This window comes from Rhinolophus ferrumequinum, chromosome 21 (genome assembly GCF_004115265.2).
Source record: "Rhinolophus ferrumequinum isolate MPI-CBG mRhiFer1 chromosome 21, mRhiFer1_v1.p, whole genome shotgun sequence".
Taxonomy (NCBI): domain Eukaryota; kingdom Metazoa; phylum Chordata; class Mammalia; order Chiroptera; family Rhinolophidae; genus Rhinolophus; species Rhinolophus ferrumequinum.
The window spans coordinates 33,390,654-33,409,890 of NC_046304.1; the positions used below are offsets into that span (position 1 = coordinate 33,390,654).

A 19,237-nucleotide genomic window follows, 5' to 3' on the forward strand; every position below is an offset into this window, starting at 1 on the left:
TGGTCTGGGAACAGAAAACAGACTGGATTAAGACATGGTCTTTTCCCTCGATTATTTCATTTTTCAGTTTTGGAGATCGCTTCATAAGTAAATAATTAAATAGTTGTAACAGAATATGATTATAGCCAAGAGGGAGCTGTGTGTAAGGCTTCACAGTAGAAGGGACTCTTAGCTGAATGAATAATAACCTATGGGCCAGGCACTGTTTGCATTCATTTTCTCATTCAATTCTCTAGACAGCTCTATTGCGCTATTATTATGCCCGTTTTATAGATGAGGAAACTGAAGCTCAGGGATCATTCTCCACTGCAAATCTGAACTTGTTACTTCCCTTGCTCACAGTCTTTAAATAGCTCTGCACTTCTTACTGGAACCTTTTGAATTCTCCCGTGATCTGCTTTGGCTTAACTCTCCAGCCTCATCTTTCCACATTCCCCTGCTCAACTCCCAGCCATATTTCTACTGCCTTGAGCCAGCCCCCAATCTCCAAGCCACGGCAAATGTTGTCCTTCTGCCTGGGTCATTCTTTCTTCTCATCTTCACCTTCCCATTCTTTAGGTCACTGAGCCTACTGGTCTGGATTATGGGCTCACCCCAAGGGCTCCTTAGACCTCCTGATCTTAGCACCATTTTAGCTCTCAGCACACTGAGTAGTAATCGTCTGCTGACTCATCTGTCTGCCCCACTAGACTTTAAGCTCCATGTGGGTAGTGCTGTGTCTGCGTTATTCACTGCTCTGTCTCCAGCCCCAGGCAGAGCACCTGACACATAGAAGGGCAAAGAGAGTGAAAAAGTAAGTTGGGGTCACCAGGGAGACATAGAGGTATCAGGGAGGATCACCAAACATCCATCCAGCTGGCAATTAGGTCATTGATGATGTTGGTGAATGCAGTTTTCAAGTTGCCTGGAAGAGTATCTGGGCTACCATATGTAAAAAGCCTGGTCCTGTGCCTGGCACATATATAATCAATAAATGGCAGCTATTACTTTTATTGTCAAAATTAAAGTAACAAGGAAAAGGCCATAACCTTGGAGGCTAGGTGTAGGAGACGGAAGGAGATTTCCCATGATCCTCTCCTTAGAGCTAGACTTCCACAATGTGGGCTCCGTGCTTGGATTACAATCCCTTCTGCAGAGATTGGTGGTAATGGGAGTGGCATGGGACGGTGGATCCGTCAGCTAGGTTAGGTAATGCTGAGGTAGCAAAACCCCTCAAATCCCCAAATTTCTTACTACACATACAACACAAGTTGCTGGTGGCTCAGGGCCTCAGACGGACAGCTTTACCTCAACACAGCCTTGCACAGCAGCAGAGGCAGGGAATGCAGAACTGGGAGAGTCTCATGCAGCAATTCATTGTCTCAGTGAATTGATGCACTTCCCTCCCGCTCATAACTCATTGGCTAGAAGTAGTCACATGGCCTCATGCTCCCAAAAGGGCCCTGGAAGTGTAATCCTGCCATGTGCCCAGAAGGGGAAGAATCTCCTTATGGGTCCTTTCAGTGATACAAGAGACAAGACCCTCTTCTGGGAGAGCTGGGAGGTTCTGCAGCTCCAAGGAGCCCGAGCTTGGCGTTACAGAGGGTCTTTTTGTAGAAAGTGAACATTGTTGCCTCTCTGCCGTTATGTTTCTTTCATAAAGGTGTAGCTGCACCAGTCCTGAAAAAGACTGATTTTCATGAGTGTGTGTGTGTGTGTCTGAGACAGACTGTGTGTTCTTATCCAAGCAGCTGTTCACAGGAGACTGAGGGCGGGGTCTGTGAAGCTGGCTAGAGGGATGTGTAGATCCCACCTTTTTCTTAAGCAGGAGGTAGCTGCACAGCACTGGACCAAGCTGGACTCAGCTTGCTCAGCCTGAGCTGGACTTTGATGTGGTGTTATTGCTGACCGAGTGAATAACCCAGATTCTGGAAAACAAACTGAGGCCTCTGATGACTGGTCCTGAGTGCTGGGGTTTTCCTAGAGGAATTGGACATTCCACTGTCAATCAACCTGGGTAAGGACAAATTCCAGCACAGAAAAGGCGTGGGGCTGGGCCCAGGACTCTGTGTGAGGTGGGTTCTGGTGGAGGGCAGGCAGCTGCCACAGGAGGGCAGGCAGCCTGCGAGATACCCAGGCAGACATCAGGAGGAGCTCCTGGGAGAACGGCCTGGGTCTGTGGGCTCCCAGAGGAGCTGAATTGAGGACCTGCCTCTAGGCTTCTCTGGGTAGTAAAATCTAGCCTTCAGTGAAGTCTTGCCAAAGGTCACAGCCTTGGGGACAATTAACAGAAGGACCGGTGCCACAATTTAGGACTAAGAAGTCATGGGGAAAGCAGCCTTGCTCCATTCCCTAGGCCTGTGTAGAGGGAACAACCTTAGCACAGGGGAAGGAGGGCTTAACCCAATGCTGTCAGCTCACTATGTCAGCTCAGTACTAAAACCCCTTTGGGGGAGCTACCATGAGACTAGGGCTCCAGGCACCCCTGTCTGGGTACTGGGGAATGGATACCATGATCTTTCAGTCTTTCCAGCTTTGGGTTACTGGTTCACCCTCTGAATATCTACTCTTCATGGTGCCTATGGGTGTTGGGGGTGGAAATTGAGGCAGAAAAGCAGGTTCTTATCTGAATGTAGCTACTAGATAAGGGCTCTAGGCTCTTCACCCTTGCACCCAGCCTCCCTCCACCATTATCCAGGACTATCTGTTTCTGCAGCAAAGTAGCTTCCTGCCTTTTCCAGACCCCGCATGTCACCACCTCCCTCCTCTTCCCTCCCCAGGGCCAGCTCACTGGCCACCAAGAAGCCACTTTGGATTCCATCCAATTTACGCAGGACTTGCCCCTCATCTTATTCTACATTTCAGTTCCCTGTCCACGACCAGCCTTTAGACTGGGGCGTCTCTGAGAGCAGGGGCAGGTGTCTCTACCATACATTTTCACCCTCCCAAACTCTAAGACCCCTGCACCAGGCTCTGTCTACCTGGGTGTCAGCTAGATGCCATCATCCATCAGACTGAATGGGGGCGTTGGTAAGGGGTAGGCGGTGGAGGCAGATGCAGTGTATACAAACTGGGAGCTGTTTATTGGTTGATGTGAGAAGCCTATGTACAAAGAAGGCACAAGGAGGGGGAGGGAGCTCCCCTGCTACAGTACCGTGGAAGGGGGGAAGGGAGCCTGCTAACAGGCAGGGGGCAGGAGGGGGTTTCTGGAACCAGCTTCAACTTCCAGAATGGGTCCGTGGGGGAGAAGGCAGAGCCAATTGGTGATGAAAGCCAAGGACAGCCAGGAACTCCACTTCTAGGCCCCCAACTCATGGTCAGTGGGGGCACAGTGAGGTCTGGCCAATGGGGCAGGGACAGGGCTCCCTCCCTGTCCTACATTCAAACGTCGCTCCCTCTGTGATCTTGTGGGTCTCTCCAGGCCCTTCAGAGGCTAGAATGGTAGTGGCGGGTGAGGAGTGTTATTTCCTCGATCCTTCCCACCTCTCCTTGATCCAGGATCAGTCCCCTTCTCTGTTAAGGATTCCACCATGCTCCCAGGGAAGTCCCAGCACAGCGTGTCCGGGCTGTCCAGCGGCTTGTCCATCTTTGTTCCTTCAGGCTGCATTCCCTTGCTAGTGCAGGCCATGGCTGAGGAGAAAGGCTTCACAGCGATCCATTAAAGAAAGCCATCCTGGGGCCCTGCTTGCTAGTTCATTCCACTCTTGTGCCTGAGTATGCCAGGTCCTGCAAACTGCCCTGTGGGGCAACCTCGGGCAGACCCCACGCGCTCTGGCATGGGACTACAGCTGAGGGCCTAATGGGCTGTTCGCTGTCAGTAGTTTTAATCTCGAGAGCAGAGTCCATCCAGTGACTATGGCTCAAGATGGGTCCAGTGTGAATGGGGGAGGTGTCACCACATTGGGGGCCTTTTCCCCCTGGCTCTAGCAGACGGCCTTTGGCTTGGTTTTAGCACAGGCAGAGGCTGGGACATACATGTCCATACACTATCTGTGGTGCACAGGCACAGTCCACAGGCAGTGGGACCCCACATGTGTCCAGGACACAGGGCTGCAGTGTGCTCGGCATAGCAAGGTCCATGGCTCCAGCCCTCCTGTGCGGAGAAGCCCGTGGCCAGACAGCACATGCATGTGCTCAGAGGTGTGTGTGCCTGAGCCTGCTGGTGCCAGCCAAAGGCAGTGGCCCCTGTGGACTGTCGGGGCATAACTTATGATAAATAGAAAAACAGGACACTGGGGGCACAGGGGTGGGATCAGGGAGGACATCAGTAGTATCGGTCCCAAGTATGCCAGCTGGTCACCCAGTGCTTCTTGGTGGGCACGGTCCTTCCTGGAGGTGGGTAGCGCTCCTCCTCCCGGATCCGCACCGCATGGTACTTGGGCATAATCCGGTAATAGCGGGTCCGCTTAAAGAAGTCACACTGGAGTTGGGAGAAAAAGTGGGAGGACATCAGTATCTAGCCCTCAAGCCAGTGGGAAGATGTGCCCAGCCCCCTCCCCCACACCTAGAGGTCCTCAAAGCTAGGACCCTTGATCCAAACACACACTGTCTCCCTGCGCTGAGACGGGGAGGAAGAGGTTCCCACCCCAGGCCCCAGAGGAAGGAGGAATTGAGGAAGGCGGAGAGGAGAGGGAGAGGCAGATGGACAGCCACCGAGATTGCTGATGGGATGGCTAGGAAGGGTGGTGGTCTCCCCTGACCACAATGTGGGGAGTGGTCAGTTTGCCACCCTGGAGGGGGCTCCCAGGAGGAAAAGCGCTGGTTCTCAGGAGGAAGGGCTCTACTAGTCCCCTGCTTCCCTGGAGGTAGAAGCACTCTGGGAATTTGCCTTGTGAACTACAGAGGTGGGGCCTAGCCTCGGTCTCGATCCTTTTCCAATCTCCATAAAGCAAAGGGGCTATGGGGAGGGTTTTAGGGCTCCCTCTTGGGGCCACAAGTCCTTGAGGGGCTCAATGGGGAGGCTTGTGAGAGCAGATTCCCTGAGCTAACCCAGGGCATGAAAGGGAGGCAGAGTGGCCTTTGGGGTGGTGCTGGGGACAGAGTGGGCCCATAAAGGAGGAGGAGCGGATAGGACAGAGGCAGAGGCCAGGGCCAGCTGAGGGGCTCGGGGAAGAGAGTCCGGAGGCCTTGTTACCCAGGTGGGCCGGGGGCAGGGGCTGCCCCCTCAGTAGTCTTCGGTCAGCCTCTCTGTCTCTGATGGCTGGCTCTTCATCTCCGCCTTCTGTCTCTTAGCTTCATACAGGGCACGAGTGCGGGCTCGCTTGAAGAAGCCGCACTGCGGAGGGGAGGAGGTGGGGAGGGGCCATCAGGGGAGCTGGGGGGTCCTTGCCAGCAGCACTCATGGACTGGGGCTTAGGGCTGGGGAGCCTGGAGGTATAGGTCCCAGCCCTAGCTGGGTGGTATGGTCAGAAGCCAGAGTTCCTGGGTTCCTCTTTCCAGCTAGCAAGTCCCCCCATTAACCCAGGCAGGAGCATTCCAGTGGTTGAGGTGAGGGTGGGCAGGGGGTAAGACTGGAAGCTGGGGGGACGGTAGGAGGACTAGGGGAAGGGTGGGGTCAGATGGGATGAAGGGAGAATTATTGAGGGTCTGCTGGCAGGCGGTCCTGGAGCGGGAGTCTGGGTGGAGGGCTGGGGTCCTAACCTTCCATAGCAGCAGGATGATGAGCCCCAGCAGCAGCAGCCCCGCAGTCACAGCCACAAGCACCAGCCACAGTTCGATCTCGGCTGGTATCTCCTCCACCAGCTCAGAGTCTATGTCCACGGAGAACTGGAGGGGGTGAGAAGGGGCTCAGCCCTGTGTTCACCCCCTGAGGCCCCAAGCTCATCGTTCCTGTCCCAGCTCGGTCCCCGACCCTGCTGTTTGACCTACTGCCAGTAGGGGGCACTCACAGAATATAAAAAGCCCCTGCTTCCCCACTTTCAGAAGCAGATTTATCCATCTGGTTTCTCCTAGGTGCAGACCTGGCTCCAAAGGAGCAGTCTCAGACCTGGGAGGCAGCCTGGAGCTGTGTGACTCTGGACAAGTTATTTCACCTCTCTGAATCTTCATTTCATGTTCTCTGATAAGAGGATCATAAGGCATATAGCTGAGTGGCCAAAAGCAGGGGTTCTGGAGCCAGACTACCCGAGTTCAAGCCTCAGCTGTGCTATTCACTAGCTGTGTGACCTTGGGCAAGTCATTTAATTTCTCTGTTCATCTGTAAAATGGGGGTTATGATAATAATATCTACCTCATAGGTTGCTGGGGAGTATTAAATATGTGTAATATAAGTAAACTGCTTTGAGCAATACATGGTACACAATAAGAACTCCATAAATATTTACAAAAAAATAAAGAATGCACAGCATATAGTGCCATTCTTTTCCTCCTACAATGCATATATATTAAAATCATACATATATTATAATATAAAATTATATACTATATTTTACATGTATAGAAAAATATTTTTCTGATTATATATGATTATTATTTCTTAAAACTTATTTTGATTATCTTTAAAAAATACAGATGGGTAAACAAATGGGACTGCATCAAACTAAAAAGCTTTTGCACAGCGAAGGAAACCATCAACAAAATGAAAAGACAATCTACTGAACAGGAGAAGATACTCACAAATGATACATCTGATAAGGGGTTAATATCCAAGATATATAAGAAACTCATACAACTTAACACCAAAAAAACCAAACAATCCAATTTTAAAAACTGGCGGAGGACCTGAGTAGATAGTCTCCAAAGAGGACATACAAATGGCCAACAAACATATGAAAAGATGCTCAACATCACTAATCATCAGGAAATGCAAATGAAAACCACAGTATCACCTTACACTTGTCAGAATGGCTGTAATCAATAAATCAACAAGTAACAAGTACTGGCAAGGATGTGGAGAAAAGGGAAGCCTCATGCACTGGTGGTGGGATTGTAAATTGGTGCAGCCACTATGGAAAACAGTATGGAGGTTCCTCAAAAATTTAAAAATAGAGCCGCCATACAATCCAGCAATTGCACTTCTGGGTATTTATCCAAAGAAAACAAAAACACTAATTTGAAAAGATATATGCGCGCCTATGTTCATTGCAGCATTACTAATAATTGCCAAGATATGGAAGCAACCTAGGTCTCTATCAATAGATGAATGGATAAAGAAGATGTGGTGCATGTATACAATGGAATATTATTCAGCCATAAAAAAGAATGAAACCTTGCCATTTGTGACAACATGGATGGACCTAGAAGGTATTGTGATAAGTGAAATAAGTTAGACAAAAGACAAATACTGTATGATTTCACTTATATGTGGATTCTAAAAAAAAAGGAATATACAAAACCAAACCGAAACAGACCCATAGATATAATGAGTAAGCAGATAGCTGCCAAAGGAGAAGGTGGTGGGGAGGGGGAAGAAAAATAAATAAAAATAAAAATAAAGAAAAATAAATAAATAAATAAATAGAAAAGTTTAGCCCCTCTCAATTTTTTATCATTGCAAATAAAAATGCAGATAATGTAAAGAATATTAAAAGTTTCCAGTATTCCCTGGAAATAAGTATCTTCAACATTTTGGTAAATCTCTTTCCATAATTTTCAATGTAAATGTTAAACATATATACTTTTCTCTTCCACATAAATGGGATCTACCATGATTCCCCGAAAATAAAACCTAGCTGGACAATCAGCTCTAATGCATCTTTTGGAGCAAAAATTAATATAAGACCCGGTCTTATTATACTATAATATAATCCCGGGTATAATATAATTAATATAATATAACATAATATATATTGTATAATATACTAAATATAATATAATGTAATATAATATAATACTGGATCTTATATTAATTTTTGCTCCAAAAGATGCATTAGGGCTGATTGTCCAGCTAGGTCTTATTTTCAGGGAAACACGGTATGTGTACTGCACACTCTTCTGCGACCTGCTTCCCTTTTCACTTAATATCATCATCTTTCGATGTCAATTAATAAAGATCAACCTAATATCTCTGATGACTGCATAGTCATTGTAGGAAATGTACCATAATTTATTGAACCAATCTACTGAAAGACACTTAGATTGTTTCCAATTTTATGTCATTATAAACAATGCATTAAAATACCTCCATATATTTATGTTCACATACTTGTCCTATTCGCTCCTTAAGATATATTATCATGTGCTGGATCAAAGGAAATGTGCATTCTAAATTTGAATAGATATTGACAAAGTCATTTCCAAAAGAATCCATCAAGAGCGGCCGCATGGCTCACTTGTTTAGAGCGCGAGCTCTCAACAACAAGGTTGCCGGTTCAATTCCCACAAGGGATGGTGAGCTGTGCCCCCTTCAACTAAAGATTAAAAACAGCAACTGGACTTGGAGCTGAGCTGCACCCTCCACAACTAGATTGAAGCACAACGACTTGGAGCTGATGGGCCCTGGAGAAACACATTGTCCCCCAATATTCCCCAATAAAATTTATTAAAAAAAAAAAAGAATCCATCAATTTATACTCCAATCAAAAGCATTGCTTTCCACCTCATCAGCACCAGAAAACATTATTCTTTTTCATATTTTTAGTCTGATAGGGAAAAAAGTCTTGTTGCTGTTATTTCTATTTCTTTACTATTGAGTTGAACATTTGTATTTCACCCTATGAACACTGTGTTTCGTGTTAATTATGACTCACACATACAGCATTTTTAACAAATCAAAGGTTTGTGGCAACCTGCAATGAGCAAGTCTATCCTATTTTTCCAACAGACTCAGATGATGGTTAGCATTTTTTAGCAATAAAGTATTTTCTAAGGTGTGTATATTGTCTTTTTTAGACATAATGCTATTGCATACTTACACTACAGTGTAAACATAACTTTTATATGCACTGGGAAACCCAAAAATGTGTGTGACTTGCTCTATTGTGATATTCATTTTATTGCAGTGGTCTGGAAGGGAACCTGCAATATCTCCAAGGAATGCCTATATACAGATTTAAAATTACACGTCGTCTAAGTTGTCAGATCTTTCCTTTGTGACTTCTGGGTTTAATAAACGAACTCCCATAATGAAAGATTATCATTAAATTATTTTCCAAATTTTCTTCTGGTATGTTGGATTTTATTTTCTATATTTAAGTATTTAATTTAACTCAAATGTATTTTTGTTTATGGTGTGAGACAGGGGTTTGTCTTTACTTTCTAAATGTGTTTCCCCAACAGGACTTAATAATCTACCTTTCTCCACTGATGAAAAATGCCATCTGTATAATAAAATAAATTTCTATTCTGTTTCATCAATCTTTCCGGCCCTTCCTCCACTACCTTAATTTATTTTAGGAAAAGTACCATGACATATTTAACTAACCCTCCATTCGTCTCCTATATGTGTCTCCTACATATCTCCACTTATATCCTTTTCACAACAAATTATTAGCAATTTTTCATATTTATTCTTCCAGATGTAACTTTTTTTTTCAAGTTTCCACAGAGATGAAACAGCTTCACCGAAATGTTGTGTGGATCAAGTAAGCTCAAGCAGAGGTTTTCAACCCTGGCTGCACATTAGAATCACCTGGGGGACTTTAAAACACACCAGTATGGGGGTCCTACCTCCACAGACTCAGATTTCATTGCCCAGGGGTGCGGTCCAGACACCAGAAGTCCTCCGGAGGATTCCAATGTGCTTCCAAGATTGAGAACCACAAAGCTAACGTGTGAAAGTACTCTGAAAGGATGCCATGCGCTGCCATGCCCTGGCCAGGCACTGCTGTCTCATTAGCACGCTCACTCACCGGCACGGTCTGGTTCTCCATGTTGATGGTGGGGACGCTAGTTCGGAGGAACAGGGTAGCCCAGCTGGCTACCCTGACTCGGTCAAAGTCTCTGTAATCCTGGAGGAGAAATGGGTGGGTCAAAAGAAGCCGCTGAAGCCCCTCTGAGCCTCCTCCTGACCCTAAGCATCCCCGCCCCAAGGCACCGCCCCACCACACAGCATCCTTAAGCAACACCCAAAGGATATGACAGCCAGGCCTCCCCACACACAAATGTACATCATTCGTTCATTTGTGTATCAGGTCCTGTGCTGGATGCTGGGGACAGCAGAGGCAATGGAGGTCACAGTCTAGGTCAGGTCTGTGGGCTAATTCTGGTCTGCCACCTGCTTTTATAAAGAAAGTATTTTTGACACAGCCACACCCATTCAGGTAGGTATCGTGTATGACAGCTTTGTGCTACAATGGCTGAACTCATCGTTGCAACAGAAACTGTGTGGTCCACAAAGCTGAAAAGATTTACCATCTAGTCATTTACAGAAAATGTTTGGTCTAGGTGGCATGAGAAGGCCAGTGTGTGAGTAACTGCAACCTAGAGTGGAGAGTGATAAGTGACATGTGTGGCTTCTGAGAAGGTTCTGTGGATGCGCAGAGGAAAAGTCGTCAGCTGGAAAAGACCTCACTGGTGGTGAAGCATCTGAAGGAGACCCTGAAGGCTGACTAGGAGTTTACATGGAGAGAGAACAGAGGGGGAGCCGGCATTCCAGTGGGGAAGGAGCTGCTGGCAAAGGCATGGAGATGGGAAAGTCATGGACACATGACAGAACAATGGACGTATGAGAGAAGGTCATTCTGGCTGGAGACAAACATGTCCACACACAAGCATACAAACGAATACTGACACGGCACACAGTGACAGGTGTACAACCTGTCAGGCATAAAACATGCTGATGTCACCAACACACACACACACACACACACACACACACACACACACACACATGCATGAGGCCTTGCTGTGACCTTGGCCTTACCCTCTCCCTGTTGTTTTCCCCACCCAGGTGGGTAGCAAGGGGAACGTCCAGAGCCAGGCACTGACCTCGATGAAGGTACTGTTCCACACTCGAGCCTGCACTGTCACGTTGGTGATGACGGGGGCATCAGGAATGGGGCACTCCAGCCATACACAGCGGGTATGGTCACTGCCACAGCTCTGAGGTGGGCAGGGAACACAGGACACAAGTCAGCTTAAGTCTCCAAATTCTTCACCCCTTAGCTTCAACTCCTCCCCCTGGCTAACTCACAGGGGTCCGAGCTCATCCCTTCACTCACGTACACTCTCCCCACCCCCACACTTACATGCTTAAGGCACATTCTTTGGACACTTACATGTCTAAAGCATATACAGATGCTGGGAAGTGGATAACACAAAATCTGATCCCTGTTCCCCCTCCCAACTCCTTCCACTGGGCCACCACCTCTTACCTCTCCACCCAGCTCGGCTTCAACTTGCTTCCCAGGCCTCTTCCCCTCTCCCTCCAGACCTCTGTCCTGCCCCTCCTCATTCCCCAGCCCTAAGGGCCAAGGCTTTGAGCAGCTGGATCACCCCCAACAGGCTGGACCCTGGGAATAGAGCCTGTGTCTCTTCGTTTGCTCCACTGTATTGGCTGCTCCCCAAGGGCAAGGGGCAGTGGGATGCCCTCTGAGGGCAGAAGATGAGTCTGCCCACTCCGACCGGGAGCTCCTGAGGGGAGAGCTCCTGGTGAGCAGCACCTATGCCCCTCGCTTTGTGCTTCCCCTGGGTGTGTGGGCACAGTCCTGTCCAACCCTGCTCTGGCCACTCACCAGCAGGGTCTCAGACTTGGCTTTTTTGGCAGCAGCCAGAGTGACAGGCGGGGGGCCCTGGCCTCCCCCTGGGTCCAGCTGTCGTCGCCTACGCTGTGGAGCTGGCGGCCTGTCCCCAGGGACCTGAAGAGAGAAGAAATTTGCTGGGAGGAAGGAATGGGAGCAGAGGTGAGGAGAGGAAGAAAGGGCAGGGGAGAGGCAGGCTTCCTAAGGGGGGGAGGGGAGGGAAGGGAAGACACTGGCCTCTCTGCCTTGCAGCATGTGAATGAATGAGATGCAAATGAAAGATCCCTGTGGTGTCCTTACTGATAGAGTGAGGTTGAGAGGGTTGACAAGGTCTCCGGGTGGCTGGCAGGGCCAGGACCCATTGCCGTGGATGGTGATCTCCGTGGGGTACAGCAGCCACTTGCCATTGATGACTTCATAGGGCCACTCCAGCCCTAGGACCAGGGTCCCCAGGGCTGCCAGTCCTTCTCCCACTGGGCCCACCTGTGAGCACAAAGGGTGCTATGACCACAGTCTCCTGGAAAACCACCTCCATTTCATCAATCCCCAGATCTTACACCCTGGGAACCCAGACTCAGAAAGAAGTGACCCATCCCCCTTCCCAGGAGTCTGCATCCCAGGGTTCCAGAGGTCCTCTCACCTGGAACTCATACTTGAGAGGGCTTCCCACATCCTCCACAGTTTTCATGCCAGACTCGCCCATCACTGTTCCCCCAAAGTAGCTTTGCAGGCGGTGATTCACCCTAGAGGTAAGAAAGATGCTGGAGTCAGAGGGGACAGGAGGGGTCCTGACAGAAGGGGTGGGTTAACTACAGCTCCTCCGACATGAGGCAGACCTGAAATAAATTCCAGCTCTGCCCTAGCTGTGTGGCCTCAGGCAAGTTATTTACTCTTTCTGAGCCTCAGTTTCCTCGTATGTAGATTCCTCTACTGCTGCCTGCTTTGCAGGGGGAATAACACTAACAATAACGACAGTGATTGCTGTTGTTAAGCGGTGGGATGACCTAAGGGAAGTGGACACCTAAGGATACCAGGCCAAGAGAGGTGTGTCAAAGAAGACACCTTGGGAGACAACTTGGGGACAAGAAGGCCCTAACTCAAGCACAGCAGGCTGGGGGGAGGGGAGGTACACACATGCTGAGCGAGGCCTGGAGCGTGTAGTCCACCAGCAGAGTCAGGGTCACGGGCCACAGGTTGTCCTGGTGACTTGACCTGGGAAGGCAGTGCAGGGAGTAGGTGAGAAGGTGTGTCAGCTGAGACGAGGGCTGGGGGAGTCCCCAGGACACCTTAACCCTGACACAGGCTGGCTTTGCAAGATCACTCACGTGGAGAGCTGCAGCAGAGCCTGGAGTTCCTTTGTGTGTAGGGTCACTCCGTTGACCTCAAAGGCAATGAGCAGCTCCATCTGCGATGAGGGCCAGGGAGGCAGAGCGCGGCATTTAGACCCAGGCAGGGGCGAAGCCATGGTGGGGAGAAGGGCTGGATACTATGCTAGAGAGTTGGTTCTCTGGCCTCCTTTTCCCCCCATCCTGGGCAAGGGGTCTCCACATCTCTGCCTCATCTTTTCTTCCCCTTTCTCCTTCTCTGTCAATGACATCTCTGTTACTTTTGAGCTACATTACCTTAAGCAAGTTACTGAAACTTTCTAAGCCTGTGTTTCCTTTATGTAAAACAGCATCTACCACCTCAGAAGGTTGTAAGAATTACAGCATATAAAAGAAGCAAAGTGTTGGGCTTGGGGCCTGGCACAGAGTAGGTGCTCAGTAAAATTGGTTTCCTCACCTACAGCTGCTCTGACTTTGTGCCTAGCTCCATAGGGGCCCCATTTTTCTCAGTCTCTGGATCTCTCCCCACCCCTTACTTTATTTCCTCCTCCCCCACTCTGGCTCTTTTCTTCATGGAAGGCGGGGAAGCAGGCAAGCAGAAGCAAGAAGAGTCAGGAGCTCATCGGAGGAGCAGCCTGGCAGCCTGGGAGGGTGTGGGCAGCACTTACTCTCTGGTTCCGTTTGAAGGGGTTCCCCAGCTCACAAAAGATGGTCTCGTTGCCATGGCAGGCCCCAGGCTGAGGAAAGAAGACAATTAAGTCTAGGTGGTCAGAGTAGGGCTTGTCCCACCCCTTCCCCTGTGGCACTGTGTCTGAAGTCCTAGAGGCTTGAGAACTGGGTTCCCCTAGCAACAGATGCCGTAGGCACCTGAAGAGGTCCAGCCCAGAGGAGAGAGGACATATGACAAATGACTACACATGTAAATGACATGCATGTAAGGATGCAAATACGTGGTGGAGCCCTGGTTGGGCACTCACGGGGCGCACTGAAGACAGCAGCAGGCCCTGAGTCACAGTCAGGTTAAGCAGTGCCTCATGGGCGTCTTCCCCAGCCCGCTCTCTGCTCGGGAGGTTGGTCACGTTGATGCTCAGGAGCAATTTCCGGACGTCTCTGCTGTACTGGAGCCTGAGGAAGGAGCCCAGGACTCAACCCAAACGCCCGCCCCGGGCCCGCCCCAGATCAATTAGTCCCCACCCATTCTCGGTACAGCCAGGCCCGCCCTCTACTCTCAGGGGAGAAGAAAGCCCCTTTCCCAGCGAGTGAAGGTCAGCTTCACACAGCCTACTTGGCCGCCTGAAGTCCAACCTCTCAGACTCGCCTTTTCCTGAAGCCCCGCCCCCGGCCAGTGAGGCCCCACTCCTCAGATCTCACCCGGTCTCTGAGCTCCCTGACCAACAAGCCCCGCCCCTCAATTCCCGTTCGCCAATGAAGGCCTCCCCACCCTTGGCCAATCGGCGTGGCCCAGGGCTCACCTGTTCATCCGCTTCCCCTGCTCCGATACAAAGGCCGCCTGCATCTGCAAGTTGCTGTCACACTTGTTGTCCTGCCCGCACTCCTTCTGGAACTGGATCTGGGGGTGGCCTGAGACGTGAGGGTCCAACCACCCACAGCACCCTCTCATTCCACAGCCCTCCCGGCCCCGCCCTTCCGGCCCCGGCCCCACCTACCTCAGTGTAGTTTTCCAGCGCCTGCGCCTGGTTGAGGACCGGGTAGGCGTCCAGGGACCGCAGTCCCAGACGGGGGCGATCCGGCATTCGCAAAGGTAAAGAGTAATTCATGGAGATTATGATGGGACGGAGTTTGTCACGAACGTTGTCCTGTGAAGGAGAGCGAGCTGAGCCCAGCTCTGCACTGCTCTCCCTACCGAACTGAATCTTCACACCACCCTGAGGCCCCAGGGAGGAGCTTAGGCTTCCTCCACCCTGAAAACCCCCCAGTAAGGCTGAGCCTCCTCTGGTCCAATCACCAAATTGACCCCCTTCCTACCACCTTGATCCACAGTTAAGGAAGGGAGCCTCCCTTCACCCTCAGAATCCCCAGGTTGAACTCTCCCTTTCCACCCTGATGTCCCAGAGAGCGGCTGAGCTTGCCCCCCACTCACGGACCCCTTTCCCCAGAGCTGAGCTGAGCCAAGTCGCACACCCCTCACTCTTCTCAGGGGTGAAGAGCCCTTTGGTTCCATCCCCACTCCCAAGAGTCTCTATCTCCTCTACCCCGTGCTGGGTGCGTGCACTGTATACCCTGAAGACCTATGGCCTTCCAAGCACACCTCCCCCACCACTGTCTCTGGAGAGACCCCAGTCCCTCACCCTTCAGCTGCGGGGTGCTGACTATTTCCTCGAGGTATATGAAGCCCATGCCCCTTTCCTGGACCCTCCCTCACCATCAGGAGCAGCTGCATCGTCTGGCAGCGCGTCTCTGGCATGGAGAAGTAGCCATGGAAGACAGGTGACTGGCTCTGCGCAAAGCGCAGCCGGGGAGGGCGGCGATCCCGGTCAGCCTCGAGTGTATAGGCCAGGGCTGCAGGTGGAGGGTGGGCAATCAGCAGGTGACCAGGTGAGCATGGCCACCCTCACCCTGTACCCCAGCACTCACTGATGTTTCGCCTGTAGTTGGGGTTCCCAGCACTCTGGTTGTAAGCAAAGCACAGCTCCACCTGCACACTGTTGCGGGGGTGGGGTGGGGGGATGTACAGGAGGGCCTGGTCACAGTGGGACCCAGATATCCAGGCCCTAGCTCGCACCCCCTTTACTGGGCAAGGGGAGGACCCTTCAGGGGAAAGGCAAGGGCAAAACTGGGGAGTCCACAGAACTGGTCTCGGGTGTCCCTGGCTCCTTCCATCCCTACTCCCATTAGAGCCATAGAAAACAGGGATAGAGGTCACCAATGGGGAAACTGAAGTCATTAGTCAGTGTGGCCCAGCTGGTCTTGTGCAGGATCCTCAGTATAGGTCTTTTTCCACCACCCAACCCCATGCTTCCCTGCTCTGTTTCCCGCTGCCTTCTCATCCAATGTCCTCACTCACACAAAGACCTTGGAGTCATCACTCTCATGGTCACCATCTTAGCACTAACATATTTTGAGCACTTGGGGTATAGAGTTCCATGCTAAGGGCTTTTTGTACATTAGCTCATTTGATTATCACAACCGTTTGAATTGGTTAGTATTATTAACTTTGTTTTATAGGCAAGGAATGAGACTCAGAGAGATTAATAATGTGCTCAAGTTGGCTTTCTTCTTCCCCACATCCATCCACCTAAGTGTCTCCCTCATCCTCTGGGATTTCACTCCCCAGAGCCTACGCTCACCACTGCAGTGGGCATAGCTGGGATTTGAAGCAGGCCGCCCAGAGCTTCCACTCCTAACCACCATGCATTGCTGCCTCCACCCCCAATTCATCCATTACCTTCTACAAGGGATTTTGCTTTTTAATGAGGCTGGGTAGGGAGGGCAATGCTTACCCCAAGAATCAACCCTCTAATAATGGTGGGATATCAGGAGTTGCCAGGGGAGGGGTTTGGGAGCCAGGACCCCTCCTGGCCTGCCCATACTTAAGGAGGAATGGGTGGGCAGAGTGGGGGTTGAGAGTCTCACCAAGAGGTGTCTGTGCAGAGTGCGGGGTCCAGCACAGATGGCCTGGCCACCAAGGTCCTATGAAGGATATTGATGACAGGCCGGGCCCTGCATAGAAAACACACAGACATCTGTGCCTCCTGCTGCCCCAGGCCAGGCCAAGCCAGAGCTCAGCCTCGTCTGGACCTGGCGCTGTGGGTGGACAGAGATAGGGCTCCATACAGACGGGGTTGGAGGAAAGAATGGCCCCTCTCCACTGCAGGTTGCCTTGGCTCACCGCAGAAGCACGATGCGGTCTGAGAGGCTCCCTACTAGCAGGTCTGGGTAGAAGTTCTCATCCACATCCATCCGCCCACTTAGGGAGTAGCCGAAGGTGGCCAAGCCAGGTAGTCCGAGTTTCTCTCCGTGGATTACCTGGGGACAAGGGGAGCAGTGGGGACAGGCTCTGGGGTAGGCTCTGGGGAGTGGGGCCCAGGAAGAATAGGGAAGTGGTGGGTAAGCAAAAGGAGGGTAGGCCCCCTCAGTCCCTGCCCGTCCATACCTGCTGGGGCTGTCGGAGGAGCCCCCTGGAGCTGCTGTGGTAGATGTACACTGTGCCCAAGCCCTCGAATGGAGCTCCCACAGCAATGTCTGGGAAAGAGAGGTACAATGGCGTCATCCCCCGGGGACTATGGGCCCCATGTCTCCCCAACCCTGTGCTCCAACCACAGAGCCCAGCATGGTCCTGACCTCACCCTGCCAGACAGTACTGAGACCATCAAGGAACAGAGCTCTGCAGTTTAGGATTAAAACTGGGACCATCGTGTACTCAATTGTCTACTTTTGTATGTGGGAAAGTAGGTCCAAGGGAGGGAAGTGACTTATCCAAAGTCACAAAGCAAGTTAATGTCTCAAGCAGGCCTACATTCCAGATTCCTGAACACTGGCTGGTGTTTATTTTCCCTTATTACAGTGCCTTCCATCTCCCCTACCAACCTTCCCTCCAGACACTTGTTTCTTCTAATGTCATCTACCAGCAGGGTCACAAAAGCAGGTAGTTATCAAGTACTCATCTTGTTTAATCCTCACAAGAGTGCTGGCGGTAGATACTACTGTCCCCACTTTATAGATAAGGAAACAGACGCAGAAAACCCAGTCACACAGCTGATGAGTAGAGCACAGGATATTAGAGCCCATGTCTATGTAACATGGAGGCGCTGGGATTTTAATCACAACACTATAGTGCACTTTACTTGTAAATATCCAGGCTTTTTACATTCTTACCATTATTTCCACTAATAAATCTAAAATGTTTTAGCTTCTTAAACTTGACTGACCTCCTACTTTGCTGCTTTTGATCTGATAAGGCCTAAGTAACCAAAATGCCACGCTTGTTAGAAAAGTATGTAGAGGAAGAATAAGTAGGTCCTGAGTGGAAACCGGATGCCTCCTCTATCAGTAAGTGCTTGGGCTTTGTTCACTGAACTTTCTGGCACCTCTTTTGGCTCTTTAGGGGCTCCTTTTGGTTTTTAGCTATGTTCTGGGAAATCGAGGATGCCAGAGAAGTGACTTCCAGATAAACCAGGTGCTCCCATGGCAAGCAGGCTCAACCCCTTGATCTGTCCCTTTCTGTGACACCCCAGGTCTGACTGGTCCCTAAGTGCTGCAGCGTTCTGGTGACATCCTCTATACTGGGGCTCCCACCTTGTCCCAGCTCTTGGTCCACCTGATCCACTACATTCTTGATCGTAACACCCCAGCCTTGTTTCCCCCATCCACCCCACATCTTCTTCATCCACCTCCAGAACCATCTTTCAAGGCACCAAAGTGCCATGCTACCATATCCCATCCTGCCCACAAACCTTCTCTGGACACCCTCTGCCGTTACCCAAATATAAAGCCCCAGTTCCTCTGCCTGGCTTTCAAGGCACCCACCTCACCCCACACTACCTCTCCAGCCTCGTCTCTGACATGAACTCCCCATACCCGCTAAATGTGGGCACAGTAGGTGAGCACCCACACTCACGCTGCACCCCTTCTGCTCCCCTCCACTGTGCACTCAGCCCAGCCTTCGATGCCCAGTGGTACGTCCACTCCTCGCCTCTGCTGGCACCCCTCCGCTCATCCTCTCGCTAGTACTGCTGTGAGCTCCCCGGGCCTGGACCCCATCCCATCTCTTCTTCGGGCCCTGTCAAGCCTGGTATGCAGCTGGCAGTCAGTCAGTGGGGGTGCTGGGGTGGGAATGCTGGCTCATACCTTGGAATCCATCTTGATTGATGTCACCAATGCTGGCCACGGAGAAGCCAAAGGCAGAGCGACTGGGGCCGTGGAGAAGGAGGGAGGGGTGAGCAGGGAAGGAGGTGCCTGCCTGGTTCATGAAAACATAGATGGCACCCCCTACCTCCTCCTTCCGCTCAAAGTAGTAGGGGGCACCCACCAGGAGGTCCTGCCACCTGCACAGGAAGGAAGGAGGGGGAAATGGGAGTGTGAGGTCAGCCCCCAATACACAGCATAACTCTTGTTTAAAAGGCACAATTGTACCAGGGCACGTGGTTGTACAAAATGGCACCTCTGGCCATAGGTTGTGGGAAAGACATGGAAATGCCAACATGACCCATCTAATAGAAAACACATGTGGGGAAACCATGCACAGATCACACCCACACAGCCCACATCCACTACAGCAGGGATGTCCAAACTGTTTCAACGTTTTTTACCAAGGGCCATATGCGGTAAAATGCACAAACAGCCGGGCCACTCACT

At 50.7% G+C, this 19,237-nt stretch overlaps 1 protein-coding gene across 2 annotated transcripts in view; it reads right to left on the reverse strand.

Annotated features, from left to right (window-relative positions):
• Nucleotides 1-3,043: 3,043 nt before the first annotated feature.
• The window catches only part of ITGA3 (integrin subunit alpha 3), a 28,825-nt gene continuing 12,631 nt past the window's right edge, over nt 3,044-19,237 (reverse strand). Inside the window, exons 7-26 of one of the 2 annotated variants that reach the window (XM_033090612.1) lie at nt 18,731-18,927; nt 17,037-17,125; nt 16,773-16,909; nt 16,517-16,603; nt 15,518-15,585; nt 15,306-15,442; nt 14,590-14,739; nt 14,395-14,492; nt 13,900-14,047; nt 13,591-13,659; nt 12,923-13,002; nt 12,732-12,809; nt 12,238-12,340; nt 11,898-12,080; nt 11,592-11,714; nt 10,846-10,959; nt 9,768-9,866; nt 5,620-5,745; nt 5,114-5,254; nt 3,044-4,399 (exon numbers count right to left, since the gene is read on the reverse strand). In XM_033090612.1, the coding sequence (XP_032946503.1) occupies nt 5,144-5,254; nt 5,620-5,745; nt 9,768-9,866; nt 10,846-10,959; nt 11,592-11,714; nt 11,898-12,080; nt 12,238-12,340; nt 12,732-12,809; nt 12,923-13,002; nt 13,591-13,659; nt 13,900-14,047; nt 14,395-14,492; nt 14,590-14,739; nt 15,306-15,442; nt 15,518-15,585; nt 16,517-16,603; nt 16,773-16,909; nt 17,037-17,125; nt 18,731-18,927 (2,197 nt within the window). In that variant the 3' untranslated portion in view covers nt 3,044-4,399; nt 5,114-5,143. The remainder of the gene's footprint in view (nt 4,400-5,113; nt 5,255-5,619; nt 5,746-9,767; nt 9,867-10,845; nt 10,960-11,591; nt 11,715-11,897; nt 12,081-12,237; nt 12,341-12,731; nt 12,810-12,922; nt 13,003-13,590; nt 13,660-13,899; nt 14,048-14,394; nt 14,493-14,589; nt 14,740-15,305; nt 15,443-15,517; nt 15,586-16,516; nt 16,604-16,772; nt 16,910-17,036; nt 17,126-18,730; nt 18,928-19,237) is intronic. The other variant, XM_033090611.1, reaches the window with a different exon arrangement.